This window comes from Amia ocellicauda, chromosome 23, assembly GCF_036373705.1.
Source record: "Amia ocellicauda isolate fAmiCal2 chromosome 23, fAmiCal2.hap1, whole genome shotgun sequence".
NCBI classification, from domain to species: Eukaryota; Metazoa; Chordata; class Actinopteri; order Amiiformes; family Amiidae; genus Amia; species Amia ocellicauda.
The window spans coordinates 19478340-19501879 of record NC_089872.1 but is presented as its reverse complement, the minus strand read 5'-3'; the positions used below and the strand labels follow the sequence as shown (position 1 = coordinate 19501879).

Here is a 23540-nt window from a genome sequence, read left to right as displayed (position 1 = left end):
TGTTGCACTTAAACCGGACAATTTGCGTAAAGTGTTTTCCTACCGTGTCAGTAATTTGGCAAACCCCCCAACTCTAGCTAACACATACACTCTCCCAAAGTTTATGACTAGAGCCAGTTTGGTTTGTTTGTGTGTTTATGTGTGTTTTCCGCTCTTATTCGCTCACAGGGAAATCACTGCGCTGGCACAAGTCACAGCGATGTTTTTAAGTGTGCTTTGTTCTTCTCCCACGGTCCTCAATCCAAACCCCTTTGATAAAAAATGTATTGGTTTTTGCAGCCGGAGCTCAGATCCGCGCAGACTTCAGTCTGTACAGCAGAAGTGCCACAGCTGGCAGTTCGCTCTCAGCAGAGACTTTAAAAGCCACAAGGATGACAATGACGCCACCGCCTCGGCCCGGCTGAGAGAACAGCGTCTGTGAGGCAAATCGCTGCAGACACAGTCTTCCTGAGTGTGCCTCCAGGGCAGAGAGCAAATATATATATGTGCTGACTGTAGCAGGGAGAGGCGGCCAGTGAGAGGATGTGTCATTGCTAGATGCCAGGAAACTTGTGTGGCATTCGGTGTGGCTCTTTTTCTAGACATTTTTGCTTTATTGGATCCGTCAGAAAAAACAACAACACACAGCTTGTTGTAAGAAGTAGATGTGTGACCCTATATGAAACAGGAACGGCCTACAGACGAGGACGTTTCAGTCGGCGTAGGTTAGACAGAAAGCACCTCTCACTCTTGTTGACTCGCTGACCTTCTTCCACAGAGCCTGCCAAACCGAAACCGCACTGGAAACAAAAGCGCTGTTGGTGTCACACCCCCACACCCACCCACTGTCTTTTGATGTTGCTTTTGAGCCTGCAGTGTCATTGACGGTTGATCCGTTTAATCTTCATTCGAGATACGTATCCTTGTATGCGAGAGAAAAACAAACAAACGAACAAACAAACAAACAAAACCATTTGGCAGGAAAAAAGAAAGAAAACAAGTGAAACGGAGGAGTGCATGTACAAGATTGAGCTCAATGGTGCCAGCGAGAGGATCGCTACGGGGGGGGGAATATCTCTCGGTGTATGACAGCTTGCTCTGGGCCTTCGTGTGCCGTTGTAAAAACGATAACGCTGTGAATGTCAGTTCCTCCTGTTAAATAGCATCTCTGTTTTTCTAATGATAACACTGGAGAAAAAAGCTAAAGGGCCAGTTGTGTCATTTATACCCCGAGTGGGAAAAAGAAAAGAAAAAGGAGATTAATTAAAATGTTTATGGCATTGTCATAACAAATGCTCTACGGAATCTGTAAGAAACCTAAAATCACTGTGTTAACCACTGGTTTGAGGCCTACCTTAAAACCCCAGACTGTAACCCAAATTAAAGTCATTACCGTACACTCCAAGGAAAGGCAAAAGGCTTCCGTCGCAGACAAATAAATGAATAAATACATAAATAAACAGATGATGAAGGACTGCCTAAAAGAGATCTTGGAATATTTTAGCCATTCCCTCCAGACAGTCTTTGAACATGTAAATTCGCTTGTGAAGTTATAAGCACGAGGTTAAAAGTGACCTTGCTGCTGTTCAATCCTTCAGTCTATTGTCAGGCGACGTTCCCACTCAGCACTGGTGTCCAGAAAGGTTGTGCCCAAAACGTTGACAGTGATCAATCACAGTGTAATTAGAAAGTATGATTCCCTACAACCGAGGGAATCCCACAGCTAACACCAATGTTAACAAAACACAAATCTTCTGCACAAGAGGAAAGCGAGAGTTCGGTCTGTTGTAAGAGTGGGTTTAGGGGCAGGGATTTAATCTAGACAGAAATTGTAGACTACATGTGTCTAAGAGGATGCACAGCGATTGAGTGGGTATGTGTTTAATGGAAGGTAAAAGTGTCTTTAGGTGAGGCAGGTCAGTCTGTGCCGTTTAGGTAATTGAGGTTATTTTCTCCACAGGCCCCGCGGTAAGTTAGTGACCTGGCGGGTTACCCTTTCAATTGAGTGTTTCTGAATATCTGCCTCTCGGGGCAGGTGGGTCAATCTCACTAATGATTAGCTAAAAAGATTTTCACAGTGAAAGGGGAAAAAAAAGAGAGAGCGATGAAGAATAAATTACTGTCGACAGTTTAGTTCTTTCTTGTTGGAGGATCAAACTGCTGCACAGGCAAAACAACGGCCATGGGGGAGTTGGGAGAAATAAATACAAAAAAATATATCATAATAAAAAAGAAAGATGAGGACAACAACAACAGCCTACAGGATAAGGAAAATTCAGGAACTGTCTAAAATCTGTGCATAAATAAGGTATATGCAACATACAGAAATACAGTTTTCTTTTTCATAACATTCGTGGTGTGTTATTTCAAGGCTGGGAGTCATGACTCTACCTCATCAATATTAATAAACTGCTCTCTCTGTACACGTTTAATAATACCTATGAATACTGAACAAACCCTCCAAGTGAACACAGGTATAATTGGGATACAGTTCGTTTGTGAAATACATACAGAGGCAGGCAAGGCTTTTATATTTAGGTATAAAAATATCACAAGCTTTCTGCATTTAATGTGCCATTATCGTTTGCCATATCCCCGAGTGAGTAACTGAAACAGAGTGATGTACGTCTAAAACTGCTTGTGTAAAGTATCAATTAAACTGCAATTCTTCTGGGTAAGAATGGAAAGTTTTACATAAATATACTGCAAAGGTGGCTGACTTAAGGTCTACATATAGAAGAGTTAAAGGTTTATGGTGGTACAGGGGAAACTGTTGCCCAGACCGAACTTTGGGAAATCTGAATTTTTCTGGTGTTTCAATCACACCTTCTCAGCACATGGTTTCACTTGTTCAGACACTAAGGCAGAACAGGACAGAGGCTGACGCTGCCCACAGACTCTGCAAAGAGAGGAAGCCGTGGAAAACAACTCAGAAGGATGCATATCTATAAATCAGGGCCGGAGATTACAGATTTGCAAAGTGGAAATAACTAGATCGGCCCTGCAAGTCGTCCCACAAGCAGAACCATCCCCAGGGTTGTGGATATTTCTTCACAAGGCATCTCTCCTGATTCAAAATGCTCCTCCACTCATTTATTTATTTATTACTCTCTCAGCATATTTTACTGCCAACACTCTTCAAAAAATAAAAAATAAAGATTTCAATTTCTACCCCTGAATGAAAATTATACCCCACCACGTTTACTCCTCCTGGTCTTTCGTACAACAGTTTAATAAGCAGATAAACACACACAAATTGAAAAGTAATTGACAGTCTTTTTCTATTGATTTCTCTCATGACAGTCTAACAATACATGTATACAGATAGATATACACACTCTATATAACTATATGCACACACATATATATTCACTATAAGCAGATAAGGGTCAGGAATGCACACATGGCTGCCGGTCATTCGAGTCCACATTTCAGGGACATTTCCAGACTTACTGGACTATGAAGAAAGGCCGCTCGGCTCACATGGCCTGTTGAACTCTTTCTCCAGAAGGAATTCAGTTTGTCAAAGGCGTTCTGTAAAGCCTGTGAGAACTGACGCACACTGGCAGAACTGATAAGCACAGCATATCATTCAGCGTGATTAAACCACAACACAGTGCTGGGAAAGTGAGCACAGATACTGACAGAAGTCCAGACAAAATGATAATAATACAAATAAAGAGTATATCTCACAAAGGGATTTGGTGCTCAGATTTTGAAATGTTTCTCAGGGTGGCAGGAATGATTTTAATGCATCATGGAGTAGGACGGTAGTTATTTGCTCTTACCGCCACGCTGCCGTCGCAGTCCTGAAACTGGCATGCCCCAGGTATCCTGTTCGGAAGGAGCACATCATCCCAGCAGGAAGGCCCCTGGGAGAAACCAGACACAAGGTTAAAGTGTTCTCTCTCGGCGTGAGGAGGAGCTCACCCATTATTTTCACACTTGGGCGTTATGTAGCATAATATAGACGAGGAAACAGGGAAACACGGCCAGGCATTTTACAGAGAATAGATGCAATTGAAAGACTAATAAATAACTAGAGAAGACAGCTTTCAAAAGGTACTTTTCCTTTCATTTAAAAAAAGTAATAAAGACAGTAGTAAAGGTTAAAAGCCTCCCCCAACAAATCTAGAACAGTGGCAACCATTATTTATTTGTTCAAATTAGCATTTCCTGTCTAAATATTTAACCACGCCCGCCTTTCCATTTCTGAGATGACAAAATATGGCCCATTATCGTAGCTAAACAATCGCGGTCGATACCTCTGAGACGTGACTATCCACTGGGATATCACAAGGTGAGCAGTTAAGAGAAATAACAGCCAGATAAATAATGATATCATTATAAAAGAAATCTATGCTCAATGAAAGTGTAATAATGGACACCGAGAACAGCTGTCAGAGTCTCTGGGGAGTGAATCTGGAGCGCCTGGCTTAAAGACTTCCTTTCTGAAGAGAGAAAGCTTGCGACGCACTTGCCGATGCACAAGACAAACCTCCCCTGACGCCACAAGACAACTTTCTAGGCGTGGTGCTGTACTGCTGCCGGAGACCCTCCCAAAAGCGACGGAGCCTCACTTCAGGCGGGGAATGAATTACGAAGGATACGAAAGCTACAGAGTAAAGATGTGAATCAGGCGAGGGAGAGCAGACTCTGAAAGGGAAGTAAATAATTTGTTGAAATTGTAGCGGTGTACGCTTTATCGAGGGGACAGAAACGCCACACAGAGGAGAAGATCACACAGAATAACATATGCACCGCCACTTGATAAAACAACCAGGGAGAATGTCTGATAGCTTCATGGAAATCAGCTGGAAAACCGTCAACAAACAAACACACACACAAACAAGTATGAATCCGTACTAAAGCTCTAAATTAATGTATAGTGGAAACTACAGTGATAGCAGATGACTTAAAACACCCAAATCCTTTAAAGGGACTGAAAAATTCCCATCACCCTCCAGCTCAGCGCCACGCAGCTCCGTCACCGACGTCTTGGGCCATATGGACGTCCCTGGCAGCGGAGGACCAAACCCCCAGTGTCTGCATCCTCCATCGGCAAGCCAATGATCCTTATAATGCCTCTGTCTAAAGCAGTTTATTTGCAACGGCTCAATTAAATGCCTCGGGGATATGACTCCTAATGAATTTGATTGACAAAACGAGTCAATTCTGTCAATTCTGAAACTAATTAGGATTTTGCACACACAAAAGAAGACTGTGCATTGAAAAATAAAACGTTCTAATCCAGACGAAACAAACGAGGGGAAGAAAAAAAGACTCTTCTCTTGCCAACTCTGCAGACACAAATGATGTTGGCAGGACGGAGCCAAGGAATCCCATTGTCTCATCGCTTTACAACACAACCCACTTCCACCAGAGTGATGCACCTTACCTGTGCCTGCGTAGCGTCCAAAAGCCGCTTTGGGAAGGAGGGGAACCTCATCAGCTAGTTTGAGAGCAACGGAGCACTTCAAATGATGATTTTCTAAGATTTGAGGGGGTTTTACAGTAAATTCCTTGTGTGTCATGATTTGTATCAGACACACTGTAGGGACACCGTGCCAATTACAGCAGGAAGTTTTCAATTGAAGGGTGTTTTCATTGTCAACAATCTTTTAGGGTTACTTTCTATTCCAGTTTGTGCGAGTTGCATCATCGGGAATCATCAGAAACTGGAAAGGGACATGGGACGTGTGGGACAGCTGTGTGGGACAGCCATCTATGGTGTCCAATCGGGGTTCGAGTGTTATTTTCCCCGATTGAAATACATTCCACTCCATTCTAGCCGCTATCAGTGCAGCCCAGCAAACAGAGCAACTCAGCGAGACACTACAGGAATAATACCAGCCAGCCTCTCGGATCCCCCCGAGGAAAAACAAACAAGACGAAACACACCTCGTCCGCAGCCGTCATCATCAGCTCTGTTGTCTCTCCAAAGAAACAAAAAATGTAGCAACCGAAGTTCCTGTCAGCCGCCGGGGTAAATCGGGTGTGCGCTCAAAACCCATTGTCCGACCAGAACCAAACAGATTACAGCCGTACAATGTAGCACATTCTACTGCTCGAGCATGGACCGGACTTAAGACCCTTATCTCCATCCTCCAGGCACACAGATAGGCACCATATCATAGCGGCGCCATTTCCCCTGGAACACCTCCACGGCACGGCCGGGCACGAGATTAGGTGCCTGGAGATCGCCCGAGTAAACGGCTCATAACTTGTTCCTGTCACTTCCTGTAATGTCTTCATAAAGGGAAGCCAGGAACCGAGGATGACGGCCAATAACAGTAATAACAGCAATACCTGTCTCTGCATTGCTGTTCTAGCGGGGTCGCAGATTCATTGTTTGTTTGTTTTCCTTTTAGCAGAGAATAAGTCTTGTACAATATTACCAGCACAATTATGATGATGGTCTTTTTACGGGATGGTCTTGCAGTAGAAGACCGATTAGGTTGCCTGTGTTTAGTGCCGGTTTCATAGTAAAGCAGAGCACTGCTGGGTTACACACAGGGACAAGATCAAACGTCCGATTCCCCACAGATTGTATGTGACCAGTGGTCTCAATAGCAGACTGGATAGGAAATATAGTATCACAGTGAATGACTATTTAATTAACAATCTTATTTAATTAGTCTGCCTTTGAGAGTCTTTTTCTCTTGCAAGATCTTTATTAGTAGTAGTATTGCGGCTATTATTATTATAACAACGTTATGAGTAGGTCTGAGCTGTAAATTTCAGCCTTGAGAAACAAAAGATGTCCATTGCTGAAGTCTGGTGAAAGAAAAGGTTGAGTAACAAGTGGTGGCCACTAGTTCTGCAAACACAACCCATCACATGAAACCCCCAGTTAATTAACAACACAATGGTAATACGCAAACAGTTTTTACGCCGCAATCAAGATGTTGTGCGCGCGGTAATTGGCCGGGGACGCTTTTCTCCTTCCACGTTATGTCTTTCTTCAGAGCCTGATTAGCATAAGCATTTAAACATTTTGACAGGCACCTTAATAAGCTTCCGAAAGGTTAAAAAAAATCATTACTTTACCACATGTGGTGAAAGACTCTCAATATGAATTCATTTAGCAAACCTGCATCCCGCGCAGCGCACTGGCGGCGCATGAAGATTAGAATGAGCAGCACCTGCGTCGAAACGGCAGCTAAAGGTCACCGTCGCGCACTACATTGTGGTGAACAAAAAACACCTTCCACGAATGTAAATGATTAATGAGCCGGCTAATGAATAATTCAGGACACATTTCTCATTGTTAACTTTCCTTCCTTCCTTTATAAAGTCAACAGCTTGATCTCCACAACCGTAATTACATCATTGTTTAAGAATCGCTTGCAACACAACGCGGAGCATGAGAGACGTATCGCGTCTTCTTCTCGTTCGGGGGGGATGGGGGAGAATAAAAGTCAATCTTCATCAAACTGGGCATTGCAGACACTGTAACGTACAGAGATGAATAGATTGAATCCCTGGGAAAATATATGTAAGGCGAGATGAAAGCAAGGGAACAAATATAATAATTATAAACCTTTATCGTATTTAATTGAGTTTTTTTGTTGTTGTGGAATGAAAGAGCATTCTGTAAATTTCTAACGGTACATTGCAGCTCAGACAAGAAAGGGTTTGAGGGGAAATAAAGGAGAAAATGAAAAGCTGAGACATAGATTCAGTTCTCTCCTGCATCAGATCAGTACCGTACAACACAAAAAAAGGAAAATAAAAGTGTCACACAAGCAAGCACCCTGTTATAACAACCACAAGACACACAGATGCCACGGCCAACGTATCTATCGATGATGATTTAATTTGTGATCGTTCTGCTCTGCCCCTTTTGTACATCTGCTTGTTTTTTTATCTTAGTTTGTCCTTCTGAAATATGTATTGAATTAAAAGTCGAGCCCCTGTCTGGTTCACAGCGCCAGCTTGTGTGGGCATCGATAGAGTAATACAAAAGGACATCATCTTCAGGGCTTCAACTTATCAGGCTGATGATGAAGAGAGAACAGAAGCAACCAGCCCTCGCTCGACGAGATTATTCACCGCGAGTCGGACAGCTCGTCTCACCTTCTGTAGCGTTCGGCATTGTGTTTCTGTCTCGGGAAGACGGATTACTCCTGGCCGGAATGGCTCTCAGTCCATTTGTGTTTTCTACAGGAGAAAACACTTCTGACAGGTGAAGAATAGAGAGGTGCCGGCCAGGTAAAATGTACAGTTTTGAGTTCAGTACGTTGTTGCCTGTTTTTCATGGCTGTGTGAAATTCGCCGCCTTTATATTTAACTAAGTGTATGAATGTTATATCTAACTGCAGGTCTGTGTATGCATCACAAAGATATGCCTTTTTGAAATGTGTCTTTCCCTTAACCCAGCAATTTAGAGTGTGCCATAACCAGTTTGGGAATTTATATAGCCTGTATCTAATGAGATGCACTTTCATTGTAGCACTAACTTTACAACACATACCTCTAACAGACAGACAAGAATCTGTGCAGAGATATCTTTAAATCTTCACAGCTCTTTGATACACAGTAAGTTGGCTCCTTTCCAAGAAACCAGCACAAAAACTAAACCGATAATATATTCAATGTTCACCTCAAACGAACCACAATAGCTCACAAAATATTAAAACATAATAATGAAAACAAAACTTATTGTGTTGCCTTCGTTTGCCTCAAATGGCCTCTTCCCCTCTGCACACTAGACCCTGTCTCTACTAAAAATGTCTCGTCTCCCAATCTGTTGCCTTCATCAGCCCCCTGCTGCAAGTGACAGCACAGAAAAACAGAAAAAAAGACGTAACAAAGTCATGAATAAGAGATATACGGACATATATTGTATATGACTATTTCGAATAAAACATAAATAAAACATAAAACTGCCCTAGAAACCCAAGAGCTGTTCAGTCACACAGGAAGGCCCTCCCCGTCAGTAGTGGCCGGCTTTCACTCCCTCGCCATGTAGCAGTGGAGATGTAAGGACCATCAAAGGAGGTCGGTCCATAGTTTGAGTGTGCCGAGACGGTTCGGCTGGGACGGGGAGATTCTTAGGTGTAGCAATTAATAATGTATTAACTACCAATAATGTAACAAACATGGCAAAAATTTAATAATGAAATACATCAATACATTATTGACATGTTATAACATAATTAACACGGTCATTACAATGTAATAACTCGAACTGATTGTGTAATAAGATACTTCAATCACTGTACTTAACTTTTAATGATTGGCTATCAAGTGTCACACTCCCATAACACTTAACCCTTCTGCTGATTTATCTATCTAAAAGCACCAAATGTGCAAAAAAGTTATTACATTATTCACTCAGAAATGTTATTAAATTATTGTATTTTCTTTTTAGGGCTGTCAAAATTAACGCGTTAATAACGCATTAAAGCAAATTCATTTTAATGGCACTAATTGTATTAACGCGCGATTAATGCAGCGCACATTTTGACCCATAGTCTAGCCCGTAGTTAGAGAAATGGAGATGCAGCCATAGCGAGCCATAAGACAGGAAAGGATGCAGCAGCAAAAGGAAATGGAGAAAGAAAAAGGTCTTCTGAACGGAAAATTCATATACAAAATGATGTCTGAAGTTATCTGCATTGATTGTCGATGTGAATTAAGTTATCACCACAGCACGTCGAGTTTAAAATATCACTTGATGGCGAAGCATACAACTGATGCAGAGAGCTCTCCTCCCCCTCGCCAAAGGCAGACCACACTAGATCATTTGCAGCGGAGACGGATGGACAACTTCACAAGCAATAGACTCACCACAGTGATAACTAAATGGGTGGCTAAATAACTAAATGTAAACAGGTAAATTGCTCAGTGCAAAGAAAGAGAAGTAATGGGAACCTGGTATTTCTATGTTATTTTTTTCATGTGTCTAATAGACATGAACAAGTTCTTTGAAAAACATCTATGACCTTTGAAACATGTGTAGTCTTCATGCTCTATGTTGAGTATGGTTTCACTAATAATAACATAGATTTGCATAAAGCATCCATATTTGTCCATGCCCATGTTGATTAGAGTTTTAAAAACTTGAAAAGTATTAATTTAAGGTACATTTAGAACAGATAAAAATGTGCGATTAAATTGCGATTAATCACGAGTTAACTCATGACAATCATGCGATTAATTTGCGATTAAATATTTTAATCGATTGACAGCCCTAATTTATTTATTACATCACAAAATCAAAGCCTTATTACATAGTAGTTATTACATTGCAGGTAGTTATTACAGTTTTGAATTTGCCAGAGAAAAGCATTTTAGACGTGGTGCACTGCATTTATTATTATAGTCTCTGTTATTTGTCATTAAGTGAGTGGCAGGCCAATATGAATTAATTAATGTATTTATTTATGTATACACTGCCTTGGCACAGACCTTTCTTGATCCGGTGGTGACTGAATAACAGCTGATCTGAAGAGACGCCTCAAATTGTGCTGTTATGATAAAACCTCAGTTGCCAAGGAATGGAATCGTGACGTTCTTTAAAGGAAGTGTTATTATAAATCAGGCGTTCAGGACCGAGGTGTAATCCGGCGCTGGCACAGCAGGTTGCACACACGCACGCGTGTACCGTGATCGAGATTCTCTCTGGAATGAACTGGTGGGTTTATAGTATGAGACAACAGGGAACTCGGGGGCCGCGTCCAAGCCCAGGAAGAGGAAGTATCTGCCAGCGCCTGAACACTGACCGAGGATCTGAGCACAGATTGGTCGACTTCGAGAGGCGTGGCTCGACGCAGATTGCGATCAGTCGATCTCTTACCCTGCTCAGCGTCAGTGTCCCTTGCTTGCACTTGTGGCAGCGGACCCTCAGTTTCCCAGGCTGCACCGCCTTGCACACAGTCTTGCAGAACACGTAAAAGCTGCTGCGGGGTCGACGATCTGTCAACAGCAACACAGCAACAGGGTTAAAACACTCACCACCGACTAATGCAATTCATTGGCATAACTAACAGCAATTATCCTGTTAATTCCAACGTACCATGAGTGAATGGAATTAATCTGCTTGGTCAGCTTGTCGCACCGATCGCCGTATAAAAAAAAAACTCCAGACACTTCAATTTGTTTAAGTGCGAGAGATCGTGAGAAACTGAACAAAACAGCAACAAACTCAGAAAAATAAAAACATATTTTGATGACTAACGGAATGAATTAGAGGGGATTGATGTATGGATTGCATGAGCATGTTCTTAAAGGAAAAACGCCTCTCTCTCCTTGCTAGATCTCACTACATTATGATGCCGTCCAACCCTCTCCATCAATGCTCAGTCTCAGCACATAAAGCCACCCACTCAGAGTGTTCCTCTCCTGTCCTGCCCCGTACCGGTCCCGTGGTCGGGCAGACGGATGACTTAATACCGCCACGTCATAAACGCCTATCGAGCCAATTAATTATCATAAGGAACCATAAACAAACACACGGGGAACTGGGACGCCACTGCCTGAATGCATTACAAAGATGTCCCAGCAACTCAAACCGTGTTTTTGATCTGAGCTGTGTGCGCAAGACTCTGTAAACCGACTGTTGTTTTTGTGGGTGATTTTCTATAGATTTTCTCACACCATAACCACAGAGCTTCTGTTAAAAAGGGAAAAACAGGAAGACGTCATTTCGGTTGTGAAGTTTCCCATTTGATCCATCGTCTACGCAGGCAGGCAACAGAATGCACTTGAAAGACATGTGGGATCCTTCCACTGGTATCGGCTCCAATTAGCAGCGAACAGCTTGAAACAATAAGGTAATTAGACATCTTCATGACAGATAATTAAGTCAAGTCGAGACGGGCACTCCCACAATTCTGCAGCTATTAATTCGTACATCTCTCTCTCCCCTTGATGAACCTCAAATGATAGCGTTGTGATGAGAAGAGAAGAGAGCAGCAACACCACACACAAAAAAAAGGCCAAGAAAAAAGGGTATTCTCATTAAAGCTAAAAGCCTAGGATGGAGGAGAAAACGGTGATCTCTTGACACAATCCACCATAAATCCACCCAACTGGATTTTATTACTTGAACTCTGTCTAATGTATCATTTTAATGAAAAGGTTCCATTATGCTAATGCTCTAGAAGGAAGACAGAAGGCAAAAAACATTCAGCACTGGCTGTTACAGGAGGTTACATTAATGATATTTTATGATTCGACGGAGGAAAGTAATGGGGGAACGAGAGCCAGTGAAGGTGAATGTAAAAAAGGGGCAAACAGAGGACAGGGATTTGAAAAAGGCGTGTCTCGGGGTGGGACGTAACCCTCTGCTTTGGAGAGCGTTTAATGTCAGAGAAGAGGGTTGCGTACCCAGAGGACCTGTAACAACTTTGACATGCGAGCGGCCCTCATTAGCGGGAACACGTGACTTCCTAGCGATCAAAGTTTTCCCACTTAAAAGGACGCATTCCAGATGGGAGGTGATTTCTCAGATTCCCCCATCGCTCCCTCTTTCAAATGCTCGAAGCGTTCAGATATCAAGTCACCGGGTCTCTCTGCTCCTTCTCGGGGATTTAGAGACGGATTGTTACTCGAGGGAGAACAAGGTGACGCTGAGCTGTTAGTGAAGGAAGCGAGAACTCAGTCAGGTGGGAGGAAGCAGGATCACGACAAGAGACTGAGACAAACGCCAGATTAAAAACGCTGTGGTTCATGAAATCATTGCCAGAAAGATATCGCTGCTCTAGAGGTAGTTCAGAGGAGAGCAACCAGACTTATTCCAGGTCTGAAGGGAATGTCCTACTGAGAGACTGAGGACCTGAACCTTTTCACCCTGGAACAGAGGAGACTACGTGGGGACTTGATCCAAGTCTTCAAAATCATGAAGGGCATCGACCACATCAACCCAGAGGAGCTTTTCCAGATCAGCAGGGATACATGCACCTGGGGACACTAATTCACTGGATCCACTAATAACCTGTCTATACTTATTAATATACAGTATATCTCAAAAATCTAATTTGTACCTTCTGAATATAACAAAATAGACACACACACACGCACGCATGTAGGTCATGAATACGGCTTCACACATCAGCCAGAAGACAGATCTCCTGGAGGCTGTTGTCTGACCAGCTGATGTGCGTCTCAGTGGCTCAGTGTCAGGGGTACCTGGGGGTCCGGGCTGATCCAGGGGTCTGTTCTCCTCGTCTTCTAGGACGGCTGCCGGGCGTGTGGGCAGTCGGGAAGCGCTGAGGTCCACTCGGGTCAGACTGTCCACTCTGACCGCCAGGTGACTCTGCGGGGCCTGGGCACTGCCCCCGGCGACCTCTGACCTCTGACCTTGCTGTGGAGAGGCGAGGACCACATGGACGGTGCTGTGCTGAGGAAGGTCGCAGCTCTGTGAATCACAAACACACAGATTATTGATTTGGAGAGATTGGGAGGTTTGTTGAGTTTTTTTTTTTTTGTATCAAGAGTAATGGAAACTCCATTTATATTAAATGAATAAAGACAAAGACCCTGCAGATGAAAGCTTATAAACATAAAGACATTAAACACCCAAAATAAAGCAGAAGAAGATATGGCGTGAAGAGGAGAGAAACCTGCAGTAATCCACTTTAGAAAAATTTAGATTTATTTCATAGTGCGTCGGTTTGTTCCTTGATTTTTTTTCCTTCTTTTCCTTCATCTTCCTAATAGGTGTGTATAATGTTGCAGCGAGGGCTCGAGTCCTTATCTTCCTGCCGCTAAGCACCAAGTCCCTGGCCTGGGTTCGAGGCTCCACTGATGTGAGACAATTGGAGTTTGCTGAAACAACATTACGTTCGAACCGAAGAGAAAGCTGGTGTGCTTTTCCACGGAGAGTGCGTTGTGTTTAGAAAAACGAATAAGACCTTTGAAATCCATCAGGGCTTTAAAAGGCAGATAAAAATGTTCAAAATGTTAGTGTGACAGGCTTCTGGCAGGAGGAACAGCGCCCTCACGGAAGATGAATGAGTCGGTTTCTATTCGTTCTTTTTTTTTATCGGCCTAAGATTCATGGCTTTGCCACGCAACTGAACTTTAAATGTTTTATCTCTCCTTTAATTTTCCTTTTCCAGCCGATAACATCTCCCAGTCATACCGAAGAGGGCTCTTGCAGTTTTTCCAAGGTGGTTGTTTCAGCACAGCAACATGGCACAGCGGAGATAAACATCACCCTCTTAAGAGCGGCTTTTCAGCACAGGCAACGAGGAGGGCACCCCAATATCAACACGGGTCCACTTCTACAGCCTTCTGAATGAATACAGGGCATTCGTTCTGTTTTTTAAGTTCAAAAAGTGTCACATTGTGCACATACGCCTTTGAGGCAACGTCACTCGCTGTGAACTCCCCAGGTTGTATATATATCTCCTGGGTTTCTTTCCAGCGTGCGTCAGTCACTCACTGCATCTGTGTGGCTCCGTCTCTCGGAGGTGTCCCTGTGCTGTGCCCATGTGGGTCTGACTGCATGTGCTACATTTACCAACTGTAACACGATTCATTTGCATAATTTTACATGAATTATCTCTAATTAAAACACGTTTAGAATTAGGTTTTCATTAGGAATAGCATCGGAATTAATTCAAACGTAAGAGTGAGGTAGAACGTAGCAATGATTTAAAAAAAAAAAATCGTGTGGAAAGAGATAGAGAGCATCTCCACTGGAAAGGAAGAAACATATTTCACTATGCAAATAAAGCTGTCAATGTCAAAAAGTCCTTGTTAGCAAGGTACGCCGTGGAAATAAATAATTACGTGACAGCTTGAGATCATAAAAGTAACGGCACATTCGAAATCTATTCAGGCAAAATGCAAGCAAAAGCTGAAAGAATTTTATCCACTTTATCCTTTATTCTTAAACCTCATTACTGAAAACACCAGCGGTGAAAATACTATGTTTTTATATTTATAATGAGGTTTTCAAAAATCTTTCGCATTCTCTGGGTTTCCACCGTTAATCCTTTTTTTTTCACGAGGCACATGCAGATAAATAAATGAATGCTTGCGGACGCTTTGGGTATTGTAGGTATCACTTCTTCCATCGCCAGAGAAATCAAGAAGGGATGTTAGTGGGCAGTGAAATGCTTATCCCAATCGACTGAAATACCAATAGGCCTGCATCCTCAAAAAGAAAACGCAAAATAACAAATACAACCAACCCCTTATATTATGGTGAAAGCAGAAGTGCAGTGAAGAACATAATGGTATTGAACAGAAATCTTCTATATTCTATACAACAAATATGTATGTGTGTGTATAAAATGCTTTTCTTGTTTACACTCACAAAATACAGATATGTATATTGCAACAGTATAAAATAATAATAAATAACCAAACAAACAAACAAAGGAGTTCCACCTTTAAATAAAAGCAGAAAATTCATGACACTTTTTTACATCCCAGATGGTTGTCATTGCAGGGAGAAGACAGTAATATCAATCTGCTCTGTTTGTGCCAAACGAACAGAGAAACTGAAAGTTTACTTCTGCACTTCCCTTGGCATTAAAGACGCATTTCAGACACAAATGTATTCATAATTTCCCAAATAAAACTCTAACTGTTGCAGCTCCCCTTGACATCCACAGTATCGTGATCAGCTTGGAAGTCAGATCAAAGGACTTCACTCATAAAATCAATCAGAAAAGAATATAAAAAGTCCTTGACCATAGTTTTATGTAAATTGACTATATCTACATTGGTCGTAAAGATGGTAAGTACTTTCAAAGATCTTTTATTATTGTTCCAGAACATGCTTTGTGACGAAGGATTGTGATTTTACTATTATTAAGTGAGCTACTGAGCTCGGGTTTAGTGATTGTATTTTTAGGAGCGAAGTTGGAAACTGCTCTTGACTTTTAATGGCTTTATTACATTCATAAAACCAGACAATGTAGAAAAAAAAAATCTTTAATTAGCTCAAGTGTGAAAGTTTTGTCACCAGAGCTGAATATCCCTGGTGCAGGGTTATAAATCGTCCATTAAATTATATTTCTAGGTTTTTTCCCCCATCCTATTGCACCTCAAAATCTCACGGAGGGAAATAGTTCATGAATCTGTTAGTCCAATGGAGCCCAAGAACAATTATTGACTTCCTTATCAGGGGGCAGATGTAATGTCGTCAAACCAATGTTGGTGGCTGAATGTCAAAGTAAATACAGTCTTTTAATAAACATCGTGCTCTTCAGCTGGAGGAGCTTCAGACCGGCCTCCTTTGTGAGGCCCTGGCGCTCTGTCATGGCAGGGAAAATGAATTCTCCACAGCCCCGTGCCTTTCAAAAGGTATGCCTCTCTCCAAGCTGCTCTGGTCTCTTATGCAGTATTTCTTCTTGCTCAGACAGGCAAAAAATAAGCGTACGGCTTCCCCTGCCCCCAAAGCTGCCACCGCAGTGAAATTGGTATAGGTGAGATTAATCCTCCAGCTTATAAATACAGACAGGCCGGAGAGCCGACGGTGCCAAGTAATACCCCGGCGCTGTCAAAAGTGAAGAAGTGATATTCACACAATGCAAACAAAACTGCAGTTTCACCGCGCGGTACTTTACACGGCACCGCGTCCCAGAAAAGCCCCAGATGGAGGACAGCGTGAGTATGAAACCCAGGCGTACTACACATGAACCCGAGTCCAACGCAAAGAGATGGCATGGCACACCGTCCCTGGGAGAGGACAGGAGAGAGGCCGGGTCCTGGGGTGGTCATCAATCACCGTGTCCATCTCCAAGCTGTCTGAGGACACAGCACGCTCCTCTGGAGGATGTCCAGGGCCAGCCAGCGTCCCAGAGCCAACCCAATCCAAACAAAACTCATTCCCTTCCAGCTATACCCCTCTGCCTCTCTGCGCCACTTCTCCAATCTTCAGCCATCCTTCAGCTACAGCTACAAATCCACAAGATACTTACCAGCCAAACCTCTGTGGGGTTTAAATTTATTACATCATCGTGGCCATGATTCTGGTAACTGCTTCTATGAAGGCTTATATTGCTGTGGGTAAAGCCCGGCGCTGTTTGAATTAACCGTGAGTGGCTGTAGTTACGCGTACAGAGAATGCGTCTGGATGCAGAAATATGTCTCGCTTGGCCCTGGGTGCTTGTGAGGCACTCAATCCAGAGAAAAATCTGATTATCACCCTGATACTCAATGTTCGAGGGCACTGAAGTAAAGATCGTTTTACTTTAGACTGTTGCATTTCTCTCCAAAGTCCAAAGGTATTTTTAAGCCTCATATATATGAAGTATGATTGCACAGTTTTTGATATACAAACACCATCCCGGCCACAAAGACAAGAAAAAAAAAAGATACGATCTACTGTCTACCGTCACACACGTAGCCGTCAATATCATTCTGGATGCTCAAGATGACTGGACACATAGCTCAATTCAAAGATTTTAGCCAGATTGAGAGATGGGGGTGAAATTACATAATCGCAGTAGATTAGCTTTGGGTGCCATCTGTTTCGCTGCGCCACTTATTCCCTCACACGGCCTCTTCACACGGCCGGTTGCAAAGAAGTTGGATTTCACAAGGTGCATTAGGCCCTCGTCTCCGCGGCGGTGGCAGATGTTCAGAGGCATGAATCAGTCCTCATATTGCGTTGCACAACAATCACAAATAAGACCGACCTTGACCAGACCTTGCAGGTTGCTGTGAGGGAAAAAGTAGTCAAGATTTTGATTTTTAAAAAGGGACATCTATGGTATCTTTGGTAACATACATCTCACTTAACCTCGATGAAGAGTATGTTGCACCCCTGCTAAAGAATGACAACAACAGCAAAAAACACCTACATTACCGGTCAAAAGTTTTAGAAAACCCCAATTTTTCCAGTTTTTATTAAAATTTAAGCAGTTCGAGTCCAGTGAATAACGGTAAGCGGTAAACTGCTGGAGGCTAAAAAAAAGTTTAGGTTACCAAAAACTGAAAAATAATGTCCATTTCAGAATTATATTCGCCCTGGGTAAGGGCGTCTGCCAAGAAATAATAATGTGTTCCTACACCCTCTGAAGCATTATTTGTCAGTGTGACGGCGCAGCTCCTGTGCACAGAAGTTACACTGTGTTCCTACAATGTGCATATCGTTTGAAAGATTATTCTCTTGGCCATCAGCGCGTTTCAATCTCAAACACATCCGATTTACAGTGTCCATGTCGCCCGCTGTCATTCAGAGCCCGAGGGGTAAACGCGCAGTCTGCTCCGGATGGGGTCTCATTGAGACGGTCACAGATCACTCAGTTTCGATCAGATTTCTTTGCAAATAACTATTTCATGTACTGTCAAACACAGAGAAGTTCAGATCCAATGATGTAAAATCATTTTCCATCTTGACATTCTGAGCTCTCTACGGGTGTGTGCTGCTTCTACCAAAACGTGGATGGTCTTGTTTTGATCAGTAGACTGTCTGGTTCCGGATTTATGTCATTATGTCTGAGATTTTGTATTCCTACTCAGACCAAGTTTTCAGACCATGTGTAAATGCGGGGGGGGGTACATAAACCAGTTGTTTCACATCAGAGAATGCTTCACATCATTAGAAAGCTGAGAGTCTCAGCTTTCATGGGATACCAAACACTTGGCAAACACAGCAGTGAAGTATACACATGGGATCAAAGAGAAGCACACGGATTTGGTGCCTTTTAAGGGTTTGTCAGCTTAAGGGGTTAAATTGTTAAACCAAACGATTCCATGATTTATTTTTTATCTCCAATTGTTTATTTGTTCTATGCATTCATTTCACAGTACATTGAAACATTAATCTGCATAAATTTCAATAAAAATTGGAAAAATTAAGGTGTTCTAAAACTTTTGAATGGTAGTGTACAACAACCACAACAAAAAGGCAGGGCATGGGATCTGAAGTTGTCAACCGACTCTCTGATCTCACGCATCAGTCTGCGATTTATTTCAGCCACAGATTCTATACCAGTGCACAGAAACACAGTGTAATTAAACCATCCTGAAAACATGAATAAAAAATACAAATAAAAAAGCATTAATAAATAAAAACAAGGCAAGGGCAATTACTGTGGATTTTACTGATGCCGTGCTTTCACCTGATGCCAGGTCTACCAAACAGTTGGTGCAATGAAATTTGTATCTGCATTAATAAAACACCAGCCACAATAACAAAGACAGAACACGATCGTTTAATTTCTCTCAAACCGGACAGAATGGAAAACAGCTCGACTTAAAGTATCTGATAAAACCTTGAAATGATTTCTGACAGAAAAAAAGAACAAGAAAGCTTTGCAGTTGTCTCTTTAAATGTCATGCCAGCGATCACGCCTCGAGCGAGTGGAAACCAGGAAACCCACGGCCATGCTTTCAAGCTGGTCCGTTTTTTTGTCTTTTTTATTTTACCGTAATTAGCTCCGACCAGATGCCACCTATTACGAGCGCCCGAGCCATGGCAGGCGAGCGGGAAGCCAGCAGGCAGAGGACTTCAAAGGTGGGCTGGGAAGCAGACTCGATCAGAAGGAGCACTTATTTCCAGAAGCTGTATCTCGGAGACCCAGGCGGCTGGGAGAGTGACCTTTCGAGGGATTAACATCCAGAGCCCGGGCTCCGTCCCTTCAGATGTGAGGGACGTCTGACGGCGAACAATACGGAGAATGATTATACGATTGTTTGTTGTTGAAGGGGGGAAACAAACAAATAAATAAATAAGAATGGCGCTCATTTTAAAACATGTTCTGGCTTCGTTCTTGCCCTCTGTCTGTCCTTGGCATTTACCTGCATCTAGCCAGGTTTTACTTTGCAAATTCCATGGTGATCCAGTAAAGTATTTGATCTGCGATATTCTTTTTAGCATCTTAAAGCTAAGTCGGATTTGATGAGGCGTGGGCCGAGGAACCACACACGCCTGGGCTGCGATTTACATGTGCAGTCGATCTCAGGCGTCCTCCAGCTTTTGTAAAACTATTAAGTTGATCACAGTTCACGGTTTTGTTAGCAAATAGTGTCCTTCCCAGGGTACACTGAGCCTTGCGCTCTGTGCCCGTTCCACAGAATATGCACATGTCAGCATAAAACACTCAACTATATCCCTCTTAAGAGATAACAACGATCTGATAAACATCAAGCAGGTGAATCTACATTCATTGCCAATCAGTCGGAGGTAAGTGGAGCTGGGGGTGGGCTGTACAATTTGATAAAAGTGCATGAGAGATGCATTATTTTCTTAGCTGATTGTGGATACCATTTCAATGCAGTGTCACCTCTTAACAGTTTCATATTCAATGACAGATCGCTAGACGGATATTTGTAGACAACAACGATCTCTGTGGCAGATAGAAGTTTGCTGAAGTCCAACCCCCTCCAAAAATCATCCACTTTATACTGTACGAAGCAATAATTAAGCCATAATAATCCGAAACACGTAGATGATAGTCTATTGTGCGATCTGTATTCCGGCGCTTTGATAACTTCTCCATCATTTCCAAATGTTATCCGATCCCCTTCATCGAAATCGAGCCTTGATGCCGGCTAACGGTACGCACCGCCCTGCATATTAGCCCTGATACCATCGCGATCGCTTTCATGTTCCCGGGCTTTGCTGCCAGAGTCAGTGGCGCTGACATTTGCTGCCTCTGTTGTCGATCACCTTTCATGTGCAAAAGGCAGACCGTGGATTTCCCCCAACATGGTCACACACACTCACTACAGATTTCGTCCGCCTCGCTTTGTCTCATCCGCTCTCATCCCTCGGTGTTGTTCCCCACTGCGCCCATGTATTCTTTGTTGGGATTGACAAGAACACTTCAGGAGTGTTGCATTGTGGGACATCTCCATTTTCCAGACTGCTTGTTCCACTAAACCCGCAGTATAAACTCTCCACTAAATGTTATCAAACATTATTTTACTGTAATAAATAAACTACAGATTACTGGCATAAATACATACAAAAACACTCTTATCGAGACGTTCCAGTCATCCTGATACAAAACAAGGTGGATGTGCAAAGAACTGACAGCTGTGAGTGAGTAAACATAATTAGTCTATCAACTCGGCAAAAGAGGCCAATTGTGCTTTCATCCTGACAAAGTATGATTTAAAGTGAGTGGCACGCTGCATTGGAATGAAGGATAATATCATTCCCACCGAACAGGAGTCTGACTCCACCGAATCAGACATCGATTAATGAGCCTCCAGGCAAGCTTAATGGGACCGAGAGCGACAAACGAGGAAGAGGCGAGCTTTCCTTTTGTCAGGTTACAGAAAGAAAGAGCAGACAAGTAAAAGACAGAGAGAGGGTGAGGAACGCAACTGGATACGCTATGAATAGAAGAAGCAAAGTCCTCCCAACCTCTGTGTGGATGGATTGTCCAAAAAGACTATAAATGTAAAGGAAAGGACAACCACGATCACCACTGAGAGAGAGAGAGGCAGAGAGAGAGACCACATTCATGGAAACTACACAAGAAACTAATTATTCTGCCATGGTGCACGATTCACAATATCCTCTGGACTACCACTGCTCTGGTGGGAGAAAAACAGAGTCCTCCTGGTGTTGATCAATCATTGGATAAGCAGCCACACAGCATCCAGTCATAGGAGAGATACGTGTGAGTGCGACTTGTCATCTATGGCACATACGTGTGCTGTGATCGGGCAGAGATTCGAAAGCTTTCATCACACTAACGAAGAGACGCTCACAGACACAAAGCACAGAGCAGAAAATGAGCTGAGGGTGTGTGTGTTAAGGAAACATCTTCGACTGTGTGAAAGAATGCACGACCTTGAGGTGTGTTATGAATTCTGATTTACAGAACAAAAAAAACACATCTTCATCAGAGAGTTTCATAAAATGCACCTTACCTCACTCGTGTAGCACAGAATTAATTGCATTTATGTCATTAAAATGTGCATGCCGTGCACCGCCACGATCAGCATGAAATGAGGAGAAGACGCCGTGATTTCATGTGCGTTCCCACTCAGAACACGTATGTTTCTTCTGTTTAGCAAACATACTGACCAACTCGAGCAGTTTCATCTACCTGGAGAAATACACAAAGTCACTAAAGGAGTGGCTTAATAAAATGCCCCGTCAATAAGCAGCCAAGAAAAGTTTCTTCGTGTTCGTTTTTGACGCATGAAGAACACAGGGTTCTCACGTCTGTTGTGTCACCTCCGAAGAATGCGCTGTGAAGTTGTGTTGCGTGGGGGGCTGAATACAACTTTCACACAGGGCATCATGAACTTTCACACGGTCCAGCATCTGGGTATTTTCTTTTTTTTGGGGGGTGGGGTTAATGCCAGCGAATCTCATGAACAAATATATTTTATTAATGTGTTAAGTGTTCTCGTTCCTCGATTTTCAAGCTCTGCATCTGTCTTGGCTCGTCATCAAAACGCGTGAGAGCTAAAAGTGCTTCAAAGAGAGGAGGAGATGATGTCTGGACTGCTAATGATCGATCTACACAAGCAGGACGCACATCTGAGTTGGAGATGTTTGTTGTTGTTGAATAAATAATCAAGGGAAAGGTCTTTTGTGAGGAAGCCGCTGTTAGATTCTCTGTAAATAGCAGCCAGACTACGAAATTCAACCGATGACCGAAGAGACCTTGCATTTGCAAATTCGAGAAAGCTTAAGAAATGGCTTAATTACAGTAAAATAAATAAGAGTTCATTAACAACGCACATTTCATTGACAAATAGACTCTGCTTGGTGTAAGTCAATGTCAATTTCATAACATCATAATGTCTGTCGAGATCTCATAGGTTTAAACTAACAGAGGCGAAGGTCAGACAAGGCCAGGTCTGTTTGAGACTAAACTGTCCAAAACTTGGACACACTTAAATCACATTTCTGTATTAAAGATTCACACACATTTAATAGGTGTTTAAAAAGTGCAAATGCTTTTCTTCTATAGAATAAATGTACAGAAGAACCACAGAAGAGATCAAAACGTCTCCCTAAGACAGATGTCAGGATAAATATAGGAAATGTGTATTCTTAAAGAGCATCATATCAGAATAGAAACAATTTTAAAAAATCCATACAATACAAAATTATAAATGTGACTTCTGAGGAATAAAATATATTGTGAGCATCTGAGATGCAAGCGCTGCACACCAGCGAGTATTTATCACATAACACACGGTCGACTGGTGCAGAGAACAGCAGTCAAGTGTCACAACCATTTCTTAATAAATAATAAATAAATACTCAGATATTGCTTAAAAAAAAAAAGTCCAGTATAGCATCACGTATTAATCACTGCTACAGAAATGCTACTATGAGGTGCTTTATATCAACTTGCCCAGGGATCTGATTTTTAAATATATATGCAAAGACAGTATATATGCACGTGAGTATAAATACATAGATATGTACAGTATATTATTTAGTTTTTTTCATAGTTGTTTTATAATTATTCATTATTATTATTCTAGTTTGAGAATTTATCAAGGTGAATTCTCTCCATATGGGTCTGTATCATTCCTGCAGCAACATGTGCTGAAAAGCGGCCACTACCAGGGTGGATGTGGGGGAACGAAATAGAGCTGTACCCCTAAAATGTACATATTCGCTGCAAAAACATCAACACACCAGAGACAAACCTGGCTTTGGAGGACAG

General features: G+C 42.5%; 1 protein-coding gene across 3 annotated transcripts in view; it reads right to left on the bottom strand.

Annotated features, from left to right (window-relative positions):
- Window positions 1–23540, bottom strand: part of prkn (parkin RBR E3 ubiquitin protein ligase) — a 111454-nt gene that overhangs the window by 53694 nt on the left and 34220 nt on the right. For all 3 annotated transcript variants that reach the window (XM_066696473.1, XM_066696474.1, XM_066696476.1), the window contains exons 3-5: window positions 13117–13345; window positions 10784–10902; window positions 3768–3851 (exon numbers count right to left, since the gene is read on the bottom strand). In XM_066696473.1, coding sequence (XP_066552570.1) covers window positions 3768–3851; window positions 10784–10902; window positions 13117–13345 — 432 coding nt within the window. The remainder of the gene's footprint in view (window positions 1–3767; window positions 3852–10783; window positions 10903–13116; window positions 13346–23540) is intronic.